Source organism: Sinocyclocheilus rhinocerous, unplaced genomic scaffold (genome assembly GCF_001515625.1).
Source record: "Sinocyclocheilus rhinocerous isolate Xijiao unplaced genomic scaffold, SAMN03320098_v1.1 scaffold1043, whole genome shotgun sequence".
In the NCBI taxonomy this organism is placed as follows: domain Eukaryota; kingdom Metazoa; phylum Chordata; class Actinopteri; order Cypriniformes; family Cyprinidae; genus Sinocyclocheilus; species Sinocyclocheilus rhinocerous.
Genome location: NW_015642610.1, coordinates 1,263,545 through 1,281,975, shown reverse-complemented (window position 1 = coordinate 1,281,975; position 18,431 = coordinate 1,263,545). Strand labels below are relative to the sequence as shown.

The window sequence follows — 18,431 nt, the reverse complement described above, 5'->3', positions numbered from 1 at the left end:
TGTCCTGGTTGCCATGGTAACCAGGGGCCTGGTGTCGTTCATAGACATCCTGGCACCCAGTATGTTTATTGGGTGAGGGTTTCTGTGACTATTTGTTAATCTAATGAATAATTGATTTGTTAAATCTAATGAAAAATGGTGTGTCTGATTGGTCCAAATGCTACAATATGAATAAATAGTGCTCATAAATGGCTTTTGAGATGGCATTATCAATTGAAACGAGTAGAGGCTTATAACTGGAAACAGTATTCCTTGTGTCACAACTTAAAGGGATAGTTCACCCAAAAATCATTTAAAATCTTTCCAACTGTTTGGTTACCCACATTCTTCAAAATATCTTCTTTTATTTTCAACAGAAGAAAAATACTCACATAGGATTGGAAAACATGATGACCGACAGTTAAAATACAATGTTTTTGAAATATCAGTACCATACTGCCTTGCAATCCTGTAATAACAACAACAGAGATCTGATTACGAGACAAAACAATGTGCATTTCTAATATTCATGATATATATATATGTGACACTTTTCACTCTGTTGAATTTCAGCTGCAGTTGAAGGCCATTGAGGAGTATCTATCCAGCGTACCAGAGAAGCTTTTTTCTAAACTAAGAGACCAATATCTTGAGAAGCTGACGCAAAGCATGGCACAAATTCAACACCGGTTTCAACTAGCTCAGCAGCAGAGTGAACAAAAGAAGGTATGTGAACAAATGCAGAACAATGGTGAGTGCAGAGGAAATTATCCTATACTATCAAGTTCCTCCCATGTAGTCACTCTGAGGAAGATGCCATTAAACTGTCACAATGCAAGAGTACTGTTATCTACTCCAGATATATGTGAAATATTGCACACATACATGCAACCGTAGCTATTCATAAAGAGTAGTAACTAGGTTTGTGCTGTTTTGTGGCCTGCTGTCATAGAGGGAACACAGTGGTCAGTTGTGTGTGCATCTGAGCCATTCGGCCTGTGAGACAGAACTGAATCAGCTGGTGCTGGCTGAGGAGAAGAGACAGACAGAGCAGAGACAAGCCATCCAGAATACCAGACAGGAAGTTCAGGTTACAGACTTACCGTTTCAAACTTGCACTCAAATAATCGCTGTACAGCTTTTATTGCTTTTTTAAAAATCACAAAAGTTAAACTTGGTCTTGTTTCTGGACTCTCAAAAATGCAGAAGAATTTGTCACTGCTCTTGCTAGGTTGGCTCTTCCAGTTTGACAACCTCATAACCATTCATGAGGTTCAAGTGGGATGTAAGTTTATGAATTAATGTTTGTAAATGTAGATGGTGCCACAGCACAGGTTTGATAGGGTCTCGATCAGTGTTGATGCATTATAAGCAATATGAATATAATTATAGGCAATAGGTAATCAGATTTTTTTCATGTAAGTGTTTACTAAAAAAAAAAGTATATGTTGTATATAAAAGTATTTATGTGACCCTGGACCACAAAACCAGTCTTAAGTGTCGAAATTGAGATTTATACATCATCCAAAGGCTGAATAAATAAGCTTTCCATTGATGTATGGTTTGTTAGGATAGGGCAATATTTGGCCGAGATACAACTATTTGAAAATCTGGAATCTGAGGGTGCAAAAAAAAATCGAAATATTGAGGAGATCGCCTTTAAAGTTGTCCAAATAAAGTCCTTAGCAATGCATATTACTAATCAAAACTGAAGTTTTTATATATTTAAGGTAGGAAATTTACAAAATATCTTCATGGAACATGATCTTTACTTAATATCCTAATAATTTTTGGCATAAAAGAAAAATCGATAATTTTGACCCATACTATGTATTTTTAGCTATTGCTACAGACATACCCGTGCAACTTAAGACTGGTTTTGTGGTCCAGGGTCACATGTTATATATTATTATTATATTAGTATATATATTTATTGCATTGTTTTTGCATTGATAATCATTAATTTACTGACTCAAACCTGAATGTCTTTTGGAAAAGCAGATGCTGAACAAAAGAAAGCGAATATTACTACACTCATCCGCCAGACACAAACTGACCTTCTGCTGGAAGACAAGAGCAGAACTCTGATGCAGAAAGGCAGCAGGTGTGGAAATAGAAATGTCTTTCAAGCACCACTTTTTTTACTGTATATGGGACATTAATTATGAATGTTAAATGCTGTATTGCATGTGTTGTTTTGTAGAACATGGTCAGGCATTTGTTATTTCGGATCCACTGATGACAGCTCATTTCACAAACAATCTCAGGAAACAGCCACCATCACAACTGCTAAAACCGCACTAGGGCATCTTAAGACCATTGAGGAGCGAGATGCCATGCATGAGGTAAGTTCATTTCAAATGAGTTGGATATAAAATTGCTCTTGTCTAAACATGCCTGATAAAGAGCATGAAATTGAATTTTTGAAAGTGTTCTGCTTGTGCGACTGTCTTCTTCCCCCAGCACTATGGGCAGAGGGTTCAGGAGGAGCTGTTCAAAGCCCAGCAAGAGTGTGACGCTCAGGAAAGACAGCTGCAGCAGTGGCACGACCACTGGCAGAGTCAGCTAAAAACCCTCGCTTCACTCAACTCTGAATGACCGTGAGATATTTATGAACACTGACAGTCTAAGCCAAGGTATTAAACACTCTCAAAGAGAAGGAACACTACATCCTAAATGAACAACTGTGCTTGCTCCACTCAACATTTGCATGCTTATCTATTCTATCTTGTTGGATTCATGTAAATAATGGCTGCTATGAATAGGCTAATCCAAAGTTTGAGGATATAAAAAAGTTTATTCCATATTTTCAAGTTCCATTGTTTAGTGTTGTGCAAGGATTAAATAAAAACAAATTCAAATAAATGCAACCTATCTTATTAGTTTAACAAGTCCCTAAAACAATGCAATAAAATTGCCATACGAACAGAATAATATGTAAACATAAAAGCATGATAAATTAAGCACTAATTTAGTTTAGAGTTTTGAGATTGAGCAGCATGAGTTCTCATTGTAGAGTTTTTCACATTTTTGTGTTTGGGTACAAGACCCTAGAAACCGTATTTCACAGCTCTCTGGAGAGCCAACAGCACTACCAGATGCCTTGGCTTTAGCATTCACATCATTGTGAACTTATTGAAGCTTGCGTTCTTAAAGAAACAAATGGATTTCAGCGTTTTCGTAGGAGAATATCCCAACTCTCTCTCCAGCGCAGTGCAGCAAGCTCGTCTGACGATAATGCTGGCTGGCCATAGGTCAGAGGACTCAAGTTGTGGTAGGACACATATACTGAACAAAGGACTGCCAGAATAACACCACCAAATGCTTTCCTTTGAGCTGGGGATCTGAGAGAAGAGCATAACATACAAATATGAGCACAGAGACTAGATTTACACTGGAGTGATACAATGATAAAGATGCAGTTTTCATTCATATACACCATGATTCAAAAGTCTTGAGATACGGTTTTTTTTTTTTATTACTACTTTTATTCAGCAAGGATGCGATAAATTATAATAAAATTTTGTTCTTTTGAACTTTCTATTCATCAAAGCATCCTGAAAAAAAAACGTATCATGGTTTTCTCAAAAATACTAAGCAGCACAACTGTTTTCGTAAGCACCAAATCAACATAGAATGATTTCTGAAGGATCATGTGACACTAAAGATTGGAGTAATGGCTGCTGAACAGTATATTAAAATTATAAATTGTAATAATATTTCACATTATTACTGTTTGCAGTGTTTTTTGATCAAATAAAAGCAACCTTGGTGAGCATAAGACACTTCTTTCAAAAACATTAAAAATCTTACAGACTGACACACTGATGATTTTCAGACAGAAATTACAACTCTTACTTTAATACATGGATGTACAGGTGCTCTACGACTATAGGTATCTGCAAGATCTTGAAGGTGAGCGCTGGAAGATAGTGATATAGAAACAGAGTCTTCTCCATTAGGAAGAATGGCAGGTAATTCACTGCCCAGCCTCCAAAACAAACAACACCAGCCAAAACCAGCTGCTCCCAGGAGTCTAAGAGAGAAGAAAAAACAGGAAAGGAACAGTTAATGAATGGTTATGGTGAAGCAAACATCTCTACTATTATTGCTCACAGTACCTCCAGGCACATACCTTGAGAAATGTCTTCAACTTTTCTCCGTCGTCTTAGTAAGTAGGTTAGAAACATAAGACAGTAAACAACCAGTGCAAGGTTTGCAATGGTCCAATTAACAATATTCCCTATCAGTTGAATTTGTGCCTGTATTAAAAATAGAAACGATTAAATTAGTCGCATTATCATTCTGTCAAATACAAAGACATAAAACAAAAACCAACAGAATGATGCTGACATACATTACTTGAAGGATGAAGCCAGTATGCAATGTTGGTGTCCATTGTGATCCATTCAAGAGGTGATGAACTATATTTGTGTTCGGACTCTTCATTCTTCACAGTCAGCATCTTCCACTGTTACTCAAACATACATTAAATGTGTTTATCCTACGACATCAGCTTTAAATGGCTTTTCTGATGATTGACATCATAACATTAAGATCATGATTCATATTTAATATTCACCTGCAGCTCAAGAAATTTGGCCATAAAAGTGAGGTTTCTCTTGATGTCGCTGTGGGTAGGTGATTTCAGCTCCAACTCCCTTTCCTTCTGTTCCTGACCTGTACAGATGTGTGTTTAATCAAAGAAAGAAGACATAAGCAATATGAAAAGATATAGAGATGTTATTTCTCATACTTCGGCCATAGCGGTGCTCCTCCACATTCCACATGCCGCTCTGCTGGTAACCTTTATAAATCTTATCCCCAACCACCTCCAGCTGTTTGAAACCCCACTCTGGCAGAGACGCTCCACTGAGCTGCAAGACATTACAAAAGAGGTATAAATAACTCTCTTAAAGAGATACTCCACCCAAAAATGTAAACTCTGTCATCAAAAGTTCTGTCATAAAAGCATGTGATTTTGTCCAAGTATTTCTACATACATTCAACTAAAATTTGATAAGAGTTCACACATTTTTTCTGAAACTGTATATTATTATGCCTATGTTTTATGCAAACCTATACAAACCTTTAAAACAGCTGAAGTGTTCACGTGGACTAGTTGCACCTCTGATAAAATCGTCTTCCAGATTTCTCTATCAGACTCCCTGTTCACTATGTCCTACAGTGCAATGAAAAGAATGCATCATAAAATATATTTTGAATAAATGTGAACATGTATTATAAACCTATGGGTCTCAGATCTTACCACTCTCCAGAGATTCTGAGCCGGCATAGACACATTAAAGTCAATGTAGCCGGACACTTCCTGTGAATGAGGACTCATGGGGGCTGCAACATCATGTCTTGAAAACAAAGCATAGCCAGGTTATTGCTACTACTTATCTTAAATAGATTATGAAAAATATTATAAACATTATTATTATTATTAATTCATAATGAAAATCTCATCAGAATAATTGGACAAAATGTATATTAATTGATATTAATGTTAATAAAAACAAATTAATATGAAATGTAACTAACAAATCTGATGTTGGTGGAATTATATTACGTGTTTAGGTAGCGAGAAGTCATTCCATGAAGCAGCTGAATAATATCGCCATGTCTGACAGGTCTGGGTGGGCTGCTGACCACGAGACTGTGCCTGGGGTTTGAAATTATAATTACAATACAATTCATGTAAAATATTTAGCTGCAGCCCTCATATGGGTCATATGATTTCACAAAAATATTTTTAGTAATGCTATAATTATTAAAGGGATAGTTCCCCCAAAAATTTAAATTAGCTGATAATTTACTCAGCTAATTTACAAAATGTAGATGAGTTTGTTTCTTATTGGTAAAATTTAGCATTACATCACTTGATCCTCTGCAGTGAATGGGTACCGTCAGAATGAATCAGAGTCCAAACAGCTGATAAAAACACCACAATAATCCACAAGTAATTCACACAACTCCAGTCCATCAATTAATGCGAAAAGCTGCGTCTTCATAATAAATTCATCAGACGTTTTTAACTTAAAAAAACGTTGTTTCTGCCTAAAATAATGAAAAGGTCAGGATTTAATCAATATGCCAGTGGATTGAGAGGACAACAGGGGATGGACTTTTTACCTGGAGGAGCGTTATTATGGATTATGGACTGTTACTTCAGCCAGATGCGACAGTTTAAAGTTAAAATGTCTTGATGGATTTGTTTCTTATAAACACGCAGCGTTTCACTTTAAAAGATGTTAATTGATGGACTAGTGATGTTTTTATCAGTTGCTGAACTCTGATTCTGTCGGCACCCATTCACTGCAGAGGATCTATTGGTGAGCAAGTGATCTACTGCTAAATTTCTCAAACTCATCTATATCTTGGATGCCCTGAGAGTCAGTGAATGTTTTTTTTTTTTTTTTTTTTTTTTTTTTTTGGTGAACTATTCTTTTAAATGTACATACCGCCCAGGGTCTTTAATAATCCACCAGTTGTTGACATCTTTGAAAGGATAGCAGGTCACCTGCTGCTGGTGGGAGCTACCACGGCCATTTTCATACCTTTAAGCATAGATAATTAGTAAAGATCAGCATGAAAATGTGGTTGTTTAGGATTATGTCACCTTGAACCTACAGCTTTGAGACAGAGTCCCAATGTCTCACCTGATTGGATAGTTAACCTTGTGGGAGTGAAGCCAACATGGAACAGGTTTACTGGACACGGTGCGAAGAGTGACCTGTGAGCCGAACGCGACATCCAAGGGCTGCCCCTGAGTGATCCGCGCTAGACCGCCCTTTATAGGAGAAACAGGAGAAATAAAGGAGATGTTGACCGCTTAGATAGGTGACGATTATGTGAATTAAACAAAATCTGTTTAAATTCATTATGCACACTACCATTCAAAATTTTGGGTCAGTAATTTTAACTTCTATTCAGCACAGATGATTATTCAAAAGTGACAGTAAAAACATGTAACAAAAATCTATTTCACATAAATGCTGTTTTATCAATCTAATTATCAAAGAATCCTGAAAAATGTAATGCTGTTTCCACAAAAATATTAAGCAGCACAACTGTTTTCAGTATTGATAATGACAAAAAATGTTTTTCTGAAGGATCATGTGACACTGAAGACTGGAGTAATGGCTGCTGAAAATTAAGCTTTGCCATTACAGGAATGAATGACAATTTAAAATGTATTAAAATGAAAAAAGAAAAAAAAAAGAGTGAAAATATAAATTAAATTAAATTGTAATAAAAAATGTTAAATAAAAAAATCATATTTCACAATATTGCTGTCTTACTGTGCTTTGATCAAACAAATGCAGTCTTGGTGAGCATTAAACATTAAAGGATCTCATCAACTCCAAACTTTTTATCTTGAAGTTGAATTTGAAATTAATCTGTACCTCTAGACTTGCTTGAAAAGCGCTGCTCATCGTCTGGTCATGTGGTCCACTGCGATACAGCAGGGTAAGATGGAAGTAGAAAAATCCAATGTACATGATGACAGGTAACACCACAAGAGCCAGGAAGCGAACCAAAACCTGGACCACTACTTTGCCCTGTTCACACAGATCACAAAAGCATAATGTTGTACCCATAACTCTGTAAAACCAATGGATATTTTCTTAAGTGCTACTCACATGGCTTAAGGTTCGATCTCCAATAAGTTGCCAGGTGTGTACAGCTGTCAGGCCTAGCAGTAAAATGTATGTGAACATACCCATGTACTTTACCCTGTAAAACAAGACAAATAAAAGAAAACCTAACTACTTGGAACTACTTAGATTTCATTTGCAGAGCAAGTGAAACTAGATTTTTACACTTTCTGAAGAAAATGTAAAACATACCCAATTCCACATGCACAACTGACCCCACAGATCATGAGCCAAAACCACCTAAAAGATGAACTGAAAGAAGAGAAAGTGCATGACATATATAACCATGAAATTAGGGCAAATATCATCACAGTCACAGAAGGTTGACAAGAAAATGCAGATTTGAAACTGATAAAACAGATATTAGCCAACAACTCTTACTTGCGTGCTTTGTGAAAGTGAAGGTAAGACAGTACTGCTAACAGCAGGAAAAAGATTAAAACAGACTCCAGCAGCATAAAACGTGATTGCACAATCAAGGAGTTTTCTGTAAAAATGAAACAAAAGTATTTAACCGACAGTAACAGGCAGGAAAAACCACCGTCAGGCAATGACTTGAAAATGTTATGCTAAGTACTTACCTATGAGGAGGATCACACAGGCCCCCAATGCTGAGAAATGGGAATATCCGAGCTCCACCACCAGAAGATAAGCAAGCGGTATACAAAAGGAGCCAGCAAGGGCCGGTATTACCCGAAAACTCCAAACAGGAACATTACTGGTGTACTCTACAATGGACCCAAGTAAAAATCAATAAGACTAATGCAATTACTAATGCCTGTTTTATGTAAATTAAAAGGAAAGTTGAAATGTTGTCTTGACGAAGCATTGCCTGAACATTCACGACAATTTGAAGGTTATATAAGTCTTAGTGTGTCATGTAGCTCGATGCAATGTAGACCTTGTTTGGTGGTCACTAAGGTGTTCTGACTGGTTGCTAGGACATTGCAAAGCAGTAATTTCTAGAAACATGATTCTGATCATTTAGAAAAAAATACAGTCAGAACAGCCTGAAAGACTGTGCCAAAATAGTTTGTGTGAGTGGTTCTCAACCATCAGCAAATAATTATATTAATTATAAAAATAAAAAATGCTAATAAAACACACACACAAACATTGTGAACTTTTAAAATTGAAATCATATTTATTTTTTCCTCCTGTACATGAACAGGCTTTGTCAACCCAACATAAACCCAGCATGTGTCAGATGATCACCTGCTCCAATTCTGTTCCAAACAAAGTTGCCATCAAATCCTCCTAAATACGCTACACAGATAAATACTATGCATTAGTAAATATAATTTTAAATATAAAAAATAAATAAATAAAATTAAAAATCTTCTCACCTCCTAAAGCTAATACCATGTGGCCAAAAGGTGGTCCACTCTCGTCAATGAAAAACACTTGCTTCATGTACAGAGACAGAAACTGTCCATAATAAACTTCATCAAACCTGTATAGCGGTATGCAGACATTATATATAAATATGTGCATTTCTTTTCATTTATAATAATAATAATAATGTCTATAAATAATAATTAAACGAATACTTACACTACAGCTCTAGGAAAGTGAATGCCATATATTCTGGTGACAAGCGCTAAAACTGTGACAGCCAGCAGCAGCAGATTGATCTCCACTCTCACACTGATGGGCAGTTTCACACACTGCATGCCGCCTGCCTGACTGCATTCATTCATTCATTCATTATGGTAAAACATACCGTTATTACTACATACATATTCATTTATTTTGCATATACAAACGCACAGGATCAAGCATGGAAAATGCATGTAGCTTATTTACCTTTGTTCTGTTAGACTTAGTTGTGAATTTCTCAAAGAGTTTCGCAATCGTATGTCAACACTGCTGATTTCGCGACTACATGTGCTGTCTCTTCGCAAAAAGTAATAAATACCCACCTTCGCTAAAACTTGACTTTATTACAAAAATATTCAGCCGTGTCTCTGGCATAAATGACAGCTTTAGTCTTCACCTTAAAAACACTCAAATTTGTAATAAACCAACGGTATGTAATCTGTACTCTTGTGTTTCCGGCCTTATTGCCTTCTTTTCAAAATAAAAGTTCAAACATTCCTACACTAAAAAAAAAATCCCTTGTTATACACTGGCACAAGAAGTATTTGGGCACGTAAACTATCAACAATGCTTCGATATCAAAAACACTTATTTTAAAGAAAAAAATCACACACAAAAGGCAAACCATAAAATAAACTGTCCAGATTAAGATAAAAAGCTGGACTGTCTGTTTAATGAGATGATGAACCTGATCACTCTGAAAAGACAGCTGTGTGGAGTACTTTTATATATCCACTAAACATCACCTTGGCTTGGGATCAAAGTAATTGTAATTGGTTACAAGTAATTGAAGTAGTCTTGCATCATTTGTTTGATGTTACTTGGTTTATTATTTTATTGTGCAAAATAAATGAAAGTTTATTAATTTTAAAGTTACTTTTTGGGGCCATTGTATAAGACTGAAGACATTTCATGTGTAGTTATTATGTGAGCTACTTTGCTACGAGTGTTGGTTGTAAGTAAAAAGTATGAAACAAACCTTTTTTTTTTTTACTTTCCTTTTTCCAAACCGCTTGTTTTATGTACTGTAGGGCCATGGGGATGCTGAAGCCTATCCCAGCATACAACTGATACAAGTTCAAATAATCTTGATAATTAATGACTTTATTTAAACATTTAAGAACAAATAACTGACAAATCACAGTTCAGGGAAACATTTTCACAGGACTATCACAGAGGTGAAAGAAAAACGAATTCTTTTTGCATTTCAGCATTGATGAAAGCTGCATTAACTGCTCTGCTAACAGAGTGGAGTGTAAAATAAAAACTAAACCCATAGCATTACACATTCTCAAACTTTTGCAACTTCAAATATCTGAAAATAGTTATAAGAAGGATGCAGTTACAAAATATAATGCTGTGAGATTCACAAAAGACTAATACAACTTTCTTGGCAATTAAAACAAGGGCCATTGTGGCAGATTCTCTATCATTAGGGACACTGCAGTCACAAAACTTGTCACAAACTCACATTTGAAAGGTAGGTGTTCATCGTCTGATTGATTACGTCTTTAATTGATTTTTCTGCCATATGTACATTAACTGACAGTCACCACTGATAAGCTACTACTAAATATATTGTAGAAAATACATTTTCTGTAAAGCTGCTTTGTAACGATTTGTATTGTGAAAAGCGCTATACAAATAAACTTGAATTGAATAGACTAAATGTAATGGAAGTACATAATGCACACTGAAAAAATGTTTCACAGAAAACACTTCCACCTGTGTACTCTGAAAATGAGGAACAATGTTTAATTTAGCATCCAATTCAGAACCAAACTGAATGCAGTGGACTGTTGCATGTTTCATTTAGTTGAATTTGCTGACTTTAAAATCAAAGTTAATAATGGAATATATAAAAATAGTGCTATACATTAAAAACTACCTGAATTTGTAATACATAATATAGAAAAAAATAGTGTGTCAAAAGTGTGTCAAATTTATAGATAGTATAGTTAGACATTTATCAGCTAAATGTTATACTAAACATGCTTAATTTACCAGTAAATCCTAATTTCAAGAAACACCTGTTTTATAAAATCCCAAATATTTCAGAAAAAATACAAAATACAGTTTGCATTATTTTGCATATGAAAATGTAATAGAAAATTTCACATTATGTATATAATCGATTGGTCCCTTAAGTAATGCATAGGAGGCTTGTACTAACACAAGAGCCACAAATCTGCTAAACAATTCTTGCCTTATCGTGGCGTTTTGATCTGCGTGCAGGTGTTGAGTCACTTATGGCTTTTCTTTTTCTCAGATGTATCTGTTTTGGTGTTTGTTGTACTTCTGATTCAGAATCTGATTCATCTTCCTCAGTTTGCTTTTTGGATTCATGCATTTGTAGCCTCATTGATTTTCGTCAGGTAGTTGAGCTACTCTGACGAACATGCTTTTCAATGGCAAGACTTTTCTCATCATCAGAGATATTTTCTTCACCTTTTTCTGCAGATGTGAATATCTCTTTTGGAGCCTCCATCATGACTCTCCTCTCCTCATCTGCTTTGTTTTCTTCTTGATCAGAAGTTCCCTCTACCTCCAACGCTAACGTGAAGCCCTCGTTTGTACTGGACTCAAGATCTACATGTTGCTCTATCGCTTCCTCCCCTATTTCAACTGTCACAACCTCTTCATTATCCTCATCTGTCTGGGTTTTATTTAATCTGATCTGGTTTTGCTCCTCTTGAGATTCATCTGCATCTGGCTCTGTGGCTTTATGTGCATTACAATCTCCATCTGATTTAGTCCCTTCTGCATTTTTCTGGATTTTCTGTAGAATTTCTTCAGAATTAGCATTCAGCTCTACATCGTCTGCTGTAAATGTCACTTCTGCTGAGTCAGTTTGTCCCATAACTGCCTCCTTGACTTGCTCGCTATCGTCATCATGTTCTTGTTTACGAAGATGTTTGGATTTTCTTGGAGCAGCTGTTTCAACAGTCGTTCTTTTTCTCAGGGTTCTCCTTTCCACTGCCGTTTCCTCCACATCAGCAGAACTTCCTTGCACACCTTCTGTGGCTGGCTCCCTCATTTTCTCTTTCTTGGAGTGGGTTTGCTTCCTCCTGTACACTGGAAACATCTTCCTCCTCCTGTTCATTAGGCACTGGCACATCTTCTCTCTCAAGTTTTTCTTCTTGAGATTTGTTCTGCTCAGTGTTCACTTGGCTGCCACTGTTACTTTCCATGATTTCAAACAGCATTTAATTTCCTTCGTCATTAGTATAATCTTTTGTCCCAGATTTTTCTGACTTTCCATCTGCATTTGTCTGAATTATGCCCTCTCTCTCTTTTGTCTCCAAATTTTCAAATTCAGCAGTGCTCTCCTTAGCAATTAATGCCTCATTCTCCTTCCCTGTAGGTACATTTAAATCATCAGTTTCTCTTTCTGACACCAGCTCTTTTCTGTGGAGGCGTTTTGATTTACTTCTTGGTGTAGGTTGGACAGTTCGGTATCTGAGGCTTCTTGTAATGAAAGCTGCTTCTTGATCTGAGCATTTTAAAGCAATCTTCCCCTCCACAGCTGTTGTCTTATATTCATTTTTCAGATTGGTTTCCCCCATGTTTTCACTCAGTGACACTTCCTCTTCTTGTTCCTGGTCTGTGTTTTCCTGTGAAGGCTCTGCTTTTTCTTCATCCTGAGCTTCCCCCTCTACAACTTCTTGAGTTTTATCCACCAGAATTTCATTTTCAGTTGTTTCAACTGAGCTCACAGTCTCATCTTCGTCATCACCTGTAGATCTTTCAGGCAAAGCTTCAACCACCTTTCCCTTATCATTTGATATGTCTATCTCTTGCTCATCTGAAGTAGTTTCCACCTTTTTACTCACAGAAACCATATCTCCATCTTCATCAAGTTTTTCCACATTGGTCACTATTGTGACCGGTACACAGACATTTACAGTCTTTGCTGTCATTGAAGAGGTTTCTTCATTTCCACTCATCTCTGCTTCTTTCACTAGTTCCAACTCTGATTTGTGAAGCCGTGTAGATTTTCTGGTCTTCTGTGTAGATGTGACTGATTGTGCACTGATCCTTAGACTTCTCCTTGTGGTCCTTTCACTTTTATTTTCATTGGTTTCAGAGCTTTCCATCTGCGAGGTTTCTTCTTCTACGTGAATGGTGGTCTCCTCTATAACGTATGTTTGCTCATTGTTAACCACTGAAACTTCATCCATCTCCGTGGGTTTTTCTGTTTCAGCTGTTTCTTTCTCATTTTCAACAAATGGCTCATTTTCCTGCTGCTCTAAATTGGCTTCTTTACTTTCCATCTCAGGAGCTTCCTTATTCCCTAAATTTGTTTCCTTGTTCTCCATTTTGTTGATTTCTTCATATCCTTCTTCTCTTACATCCTCATCAGGTTCTCCTTCTATAAGTAAGACGACGTTCTCAGTAGCCCCTGCAGTTGATTTTTGAAGTGTTTCCTCTTTATCAACTTCTTCTGCACCTCCTTCATGCACTTCTTCATCTGCTCTTCCTGTTAGTGGGACTGTTCCAGTTTTATCTTCAAAAACTTCTGCCACTTGTTTTTGTACTCGTCTAGATTTCCTTATTGATGGAGACTGAACTTTTATTGTTCTACACCTGAGACTTCTCTCTATACTGACTGACGCCTCCTCTTCTAAGATTTCCTGGGCAGCTTCTGGTGCTTCCTGATCAAAACTGCTCATCTCTACGTCACTATCCATTTGGTTCTCTTTTAAAGAAATATCTTGATCATTTTCTGTCTCCTGAATTATATTTGTCTTATTATCCATTGTTGTTGTTTTTGGATGCTCGCCAGATGTTACAGTTTCTTCCACATCCTCATCTATAACCACCTTATATTCCTCTACAATCTCTCTCTCCTTTAATCATCCAGTCCTTCCAAATAATTTGTTGGTTTTTGCTCCTCAAATGTCATGTCTTTTTTGTCCTCATCTGATGTCAGGTTACATAGTTGATATCCACTTTTATATGGTTCATCCAGTTCCAGTTTTTCCTCTGTCTGAGAATGGGTTAGGACTTCTGGAGTGCCACTCTCTCCTTCTGTATTTTGGGAAAGTTTGTTTAAATCTACAAGTACTACTGTGGATTTTTGCAGTTGTATTACTGGAGTACCATCATCTTTCTCTTCCTCCTCATCAGGTTCGGCTGCTACAAGTGAGACCTGTGAGACTTTCTCCTCTATTTGAATGGTGGCCCCGTCAACAATGTATGTTTGCTCTTTGCCAACCACTGGGCCAATCTTCATGGATTTTTCTGTCTCGGCTGTTTCTTTGTCATTTTTAACCAATGGCTCATTTTGCTGTTGCTCTAAATTGGCTTCTTCTCCCATCTCAGATGCCTCCTCGCCTGTGTCCATATTGCTGATTTCTTCAACTCCTTTTTCTGCTACATCATCTTCAGGTTCTGCTTCTACAAGTGGGATCACCTTCTCAGTAGCATCTACAGTTGATGTTTGAGGTGCCATCTCTTTATCATCTATTTCTGCACCTTCTTGGTCCACCTCATCAGCTTCCTTTTTTGTTATTTGGACTATTTCAGTTTTATCTTCAAAAACTTCAACCTCTTGTATTTGTATAGGTCTAGATTTTCTTCTTGGTGGAGACTGAACTCTTATTGTTCTTGTCTAAGACTTCGCTGTGTGCTGACTGGTGTCTCCTCTTCAAAGTTTTCTTGAGCTTTCTCCTGGGCAAGACTGCTCTCCCCTTCATCGTCATTCTGATTGTTTTCAATGTTATTGCTTTGCTTTTTTTTTTTTTTTTTTTAATAAACCAATTTGTAAGTAACGGGCCAATGGACATCATTTAAAAAAAGTGTTTTTAACAGCTTTTTCCAAAGAATAATTGATCTTCTGCTGCAGAAGCCAGATTCCTCTGTGAATGCCTTGATTTTCATTGTAGAAAATCAAATGTCATAAAATGTGTGAGTGGTGGCATGACCAGCTGATTTTCCATGTGTAAGCACAGGATTGTGCAACAGGATGTAGAATTTCAGCACTTGAGAACATATCAATCCAGAGGCCCCACTGTGTCACTAGTCATACCTTCATTCTGCAGATTTAAGAAGAAATTCCAAGGAAGTAAACACTGTTGAAGTAACGAGGTGGAGAATTTACCAGGAAGAATTTTTTTTCTTTTCTTTTTTTTTTTTTTTTTTTTTTTTGTTATGTTCTTCTACTGTGTTTTCTTCCCCCATTTTCTCTTCCACAGGGGTCTTTTCAGTGTCTTCCTGTGTTTGTAGTTCCTCTTGTTGTTCCTCTTCTTCTGATGCCAGATTAGACTGCTCGCGATGGCGCCGACGCTGATGGCTGCCTCCGTGGCGTGCTCAGGAACAGTTTCTTCCCTCAGGCCATCACAGGCACAGTTTCTTCCCTCAGGCCTCTCATGAACACTTGACAATAACTGTGGAACACACACTATTTATTCACTCATACACTTATTTATCTAACACACATACTCAGTCTACATTTCAATTTGCACATAATACACCTGTACATGCAACTGTCTATTGTTCTATACCTGTACATACAATTGTCGATTTGTATATTTTTTATTCCTTATTTTACTTGTTCTATTTTTTATTTTATTATTATTATTTTTTTATTATCTGTGTTTTTTTTGTTCTGTCACTGTCATTCTGTTACACTGTGGAAGCTTCTGTCACGAAAACAAATTCCTCGTATGTGTAAACATACCTGGCAATAAAGCTCATTCTTCTTCTTCTTCTGACAGTTCTTGTTCGCTTTTATCTGGTTCATACAGTTCCAGTTTTTCCTCCATCTGGGAATGTGTCAGATCTTCTGAAGTCTCACCCTCTCCTTCTGTATTTTGGGAAAGTTTGTTCAAATCCACAAGTACTACTGTGGCTCTTTGTAATTTTATTACTGGAGTACAATCATCGTTCTCTACGTTCTTGCCAGGTTCTACAAGTGAGACCTTCTCTTCAGAACCATCAACAATCTGAAATTATTTCTCCTGATCATCTATTTCTACACCCATAAGTAGTTCGGAACTCTCCGGAACTGCTGTTTCCTCAATATTTATGTTTGCCATTTCATCAAGACTTTCCAAACTGGTCTCAGTTGTAATAATTGGTATACAGACATTCACAGTCTCTTCTGTTGTTGCTGATGTTTTTTCATATTCATTTCTACTCCTGTTTGGTTCTTCTACTGGCTCCAACTCAGCTAAATGTGCTTATTTGTTCTCCATTTTGTTGACATCTTGATCCATTTTATCAACTCTGTCTTTTGTCATTAAGATTGTTTCAGTTTCATTCTTGCTCACCACTGTGTGTCTTTCCTGATGTTCAACATCTGCTTCAGCTTTTTGTTTTTGTGCACATCTAGATTTCATTCTCAGTGGAGACCGAACTCTTATTGTTCTACATCTGAGATGTCTTCCTGGACATGTACCTCCTGAGCAAGACTGCTCATCTCTATGTCACTGTCCATTTGTCCAGCTAAATTTGCTTCCTTTTTCTCCATCTTTTTGATGTCTTCAACTCTGTTTTCTGTTACATCCGCCACAGCTTCTGTTTCTATAAGTGGGATCTCCTCAGTAGCATTCGTAATCTGAGGTTCTTTTTCTTTATCATCTATTTCTGCAGCTTTCTGCAGTTCAGAACTACCACAGTCAACACTTGCAGTTTCATCAACATTTGTGTAACTTGCGGATTCATTCTCCTCTGGTCCTGCATCCTCTGTAATAACTTCATCCCTTTCAGGGTTTTCATCAGCCCTGAGTTTTGTATCAACTTGAGGCTCAACACTTTCCACCTGTTGAATCACTGCTTTGCTATGTGTAGATCTCCTAACAGGGGTGATCTTGATTGATTTTAAAGTGCTCCTAAGACATCTAACTGTCACCCCAGGGTCAACAGCTTGATCTTTAGGCCTTGTGGATCTACTTGGGGTGTTGATACAGCCTTTCGTTTGAGTTTGTTTGCCTTGTTTGGGAAACAACTTGTCTGCCTCATATGAATCTTGCTCATCCTCTTTAGCTTGCTCAGTGTCTGGTTTCTCAACTTGGCTTAGAAGAACAAGCTCTGTGGTTTCTGATTCTGGCTCACCCTCCTGATCTTTGTATACAGTTGATTGTTCTATAGTTCTGTTGGCATCAGCTGCTAGATCATATCCTTCTGTTGTAGTAGTACAGGCTGGTTCTTCCATAGGTTTGGTGTCAAATGTACAATATTGTTCTTCTTTTCTCATAGTTTCTTCAGTTGCTTGTTGCTCAGATGACATGGTGTGCTTAATTTCCTCTTGTATATGAATACCTATCTCTCCATGATTATCCCCTGCCTCCTTGGGAGAAAATATATGCAGATCTACAAGCACAACTTTGGCTTCACTCAATGTCAACATCACAGTGCTATTCTCCTCTGTCTCCTCATCCTCTTCAGGGGTTGTTTTCGATTCCTGTACCTCAGGAGGCTCTACAGATGACTGTTGTGGTGCTTCTTCTTGATCTATTTCTTCTCTTTCCACTAATTCATAATCTTCAGGAACAATATCTACAGCTTCCTCAACCTGTGTGATTTCAACGTCCATAGTAGATACAGTTTCCACTGTAAGCATTTCTTTGCATTCCTCAACCTCAGGCTCTGCTTCTCCCTGGTTTTCAACTTGAGATTCTTGTATCTTTTCCATAATCTCAGAAACATCATGTTCAGGTTCATCTGTTGATTGTTCAGCATCTTCGTCTTGCATCATTGCTTTGCTGTGATGTTTGGATCTTTGTTGTACTGTTTTTACAGACTTTGTAGTTCTAAGATCTTTTTCGGCAGGAAGATGCCCGAGTCTTTTGGATCTCCTTGAAGGAGTTAAAGCTGATGTTCTCTTCTGAGGTAATTTGCTCATGGTGAAGACTTTTTCTGCCTCATCGGGGCCTAATTTATTTTTACCTGCTTCAGTTAGTTTGTCCTTGTTTGTCATTGTTTGATTTGGTTCAGGGACTTCTGTTTCAGACTCATTTTGTTTTTGCTGGTCACATAAGACCTCTTCAGAACTAAGGACCTCTGTAGTTCCGCCTTCTCGATGACATCACGCGCGTCGTTAAAGGCGGCACACGATGAATGGTTGGGAAGCAACGTGTAGTCTGACATGTTTCTTGTCCACGACACGACAAGATTTTAGGAGTCAAAATCGTGTAATCTGACACAGTGATTATCGTGACCGACAAAAATATTGTGTAGTCTGAA

The 18,431-nt window shown here is 37.2% G+C and overlaps 1 protein-coding gene and 2 pseudogenes across 1 annotated transcript; 1 reads left to right on the top strand and 2 right to left on the bottom strand.

Annotated features, from left to right (window-relative positions):
* Positions 1–2,637, top strand: part of LOC107756251 (coiled-coil domain-containing protein 180-like) — a 20,671-nt pseudogene extending 18,034 nt beyond the window's left edge.
* Positions 2,638–2,802: 165 nt separating this feature from the next.
* Positions 2,803–9,717, bottom strand: LOC107756274 (protein O-mannosyl-transferase 1-like). Its single transcript, XM_016573295.1, has 20 exons — positions 9,450–9,717; positions 9,198–9,329; positions 8,990–9,096; positions 8,859–8,909; positions 8,225–8,371; positions 8,025–8,130; positions 7,836–7,895; positions 7,629–7,722; positions 7,392–7,547; positions 6,645–6,775; positions 6,447–6,542; positions 5,555–5,647; positions 5,249–5,345; positions 5,069–5,161; positions 4,736–4,856; positions 4,562–4,659; positions 4,337–4,450; positions 4,115–4,241; positions 3,838–4,015; positions 2,803–3,323 (listed from the first exon to the last, which is right to left on the bottom strand). The coding sequence occupies exons 2-20, from the start codon at positions 9,314–9,316 to the stop codon at positions 3,149–3,151; spliced, it is 2,163 nt and encodes a 720-aa protein (XP_016428781.1). The 5' UTR covers positions 9,317–9,329; positions 9,450–9,717; the 3' UTR covers positions 2,803–3,148.
* Positions 9,718–11,433: 1,716 nt separating this feature from the next.
* On the bottom strand, positions 11,434–17,940 carry LOC107756250 (trichohyalin-like; annotated as a pseudogene).
* Positions 17,941–18,431: the final 491 nt, after the last annotated feature.

Excerpts from the sequence above, each read along its gene's own strand:
- LOC107756274 (XM_016573295.1), bottom strand. The coding sequence starts at position 9,316 with ATGCAGTGTGTGAAACTGCCCATCAGTGTGAGAGTGGAGATCAATCTG. Across the intron at positions 8,910-8,989 it reads CATGGTATTAGCTTTAGGAG|CGTATTTAGGAGGATTTGAT; the intron begins GTGAGAAGATTT and ends TTATCTGTGTAG. Across the intron at positions 7,548-7,628 it reads GAGATCGAACCTTAAGCCAT|GGCAAAGTAGTGGTCCAGGT; the intron begins GTGAGTAGCACT and ends CTGTGTGAACAG.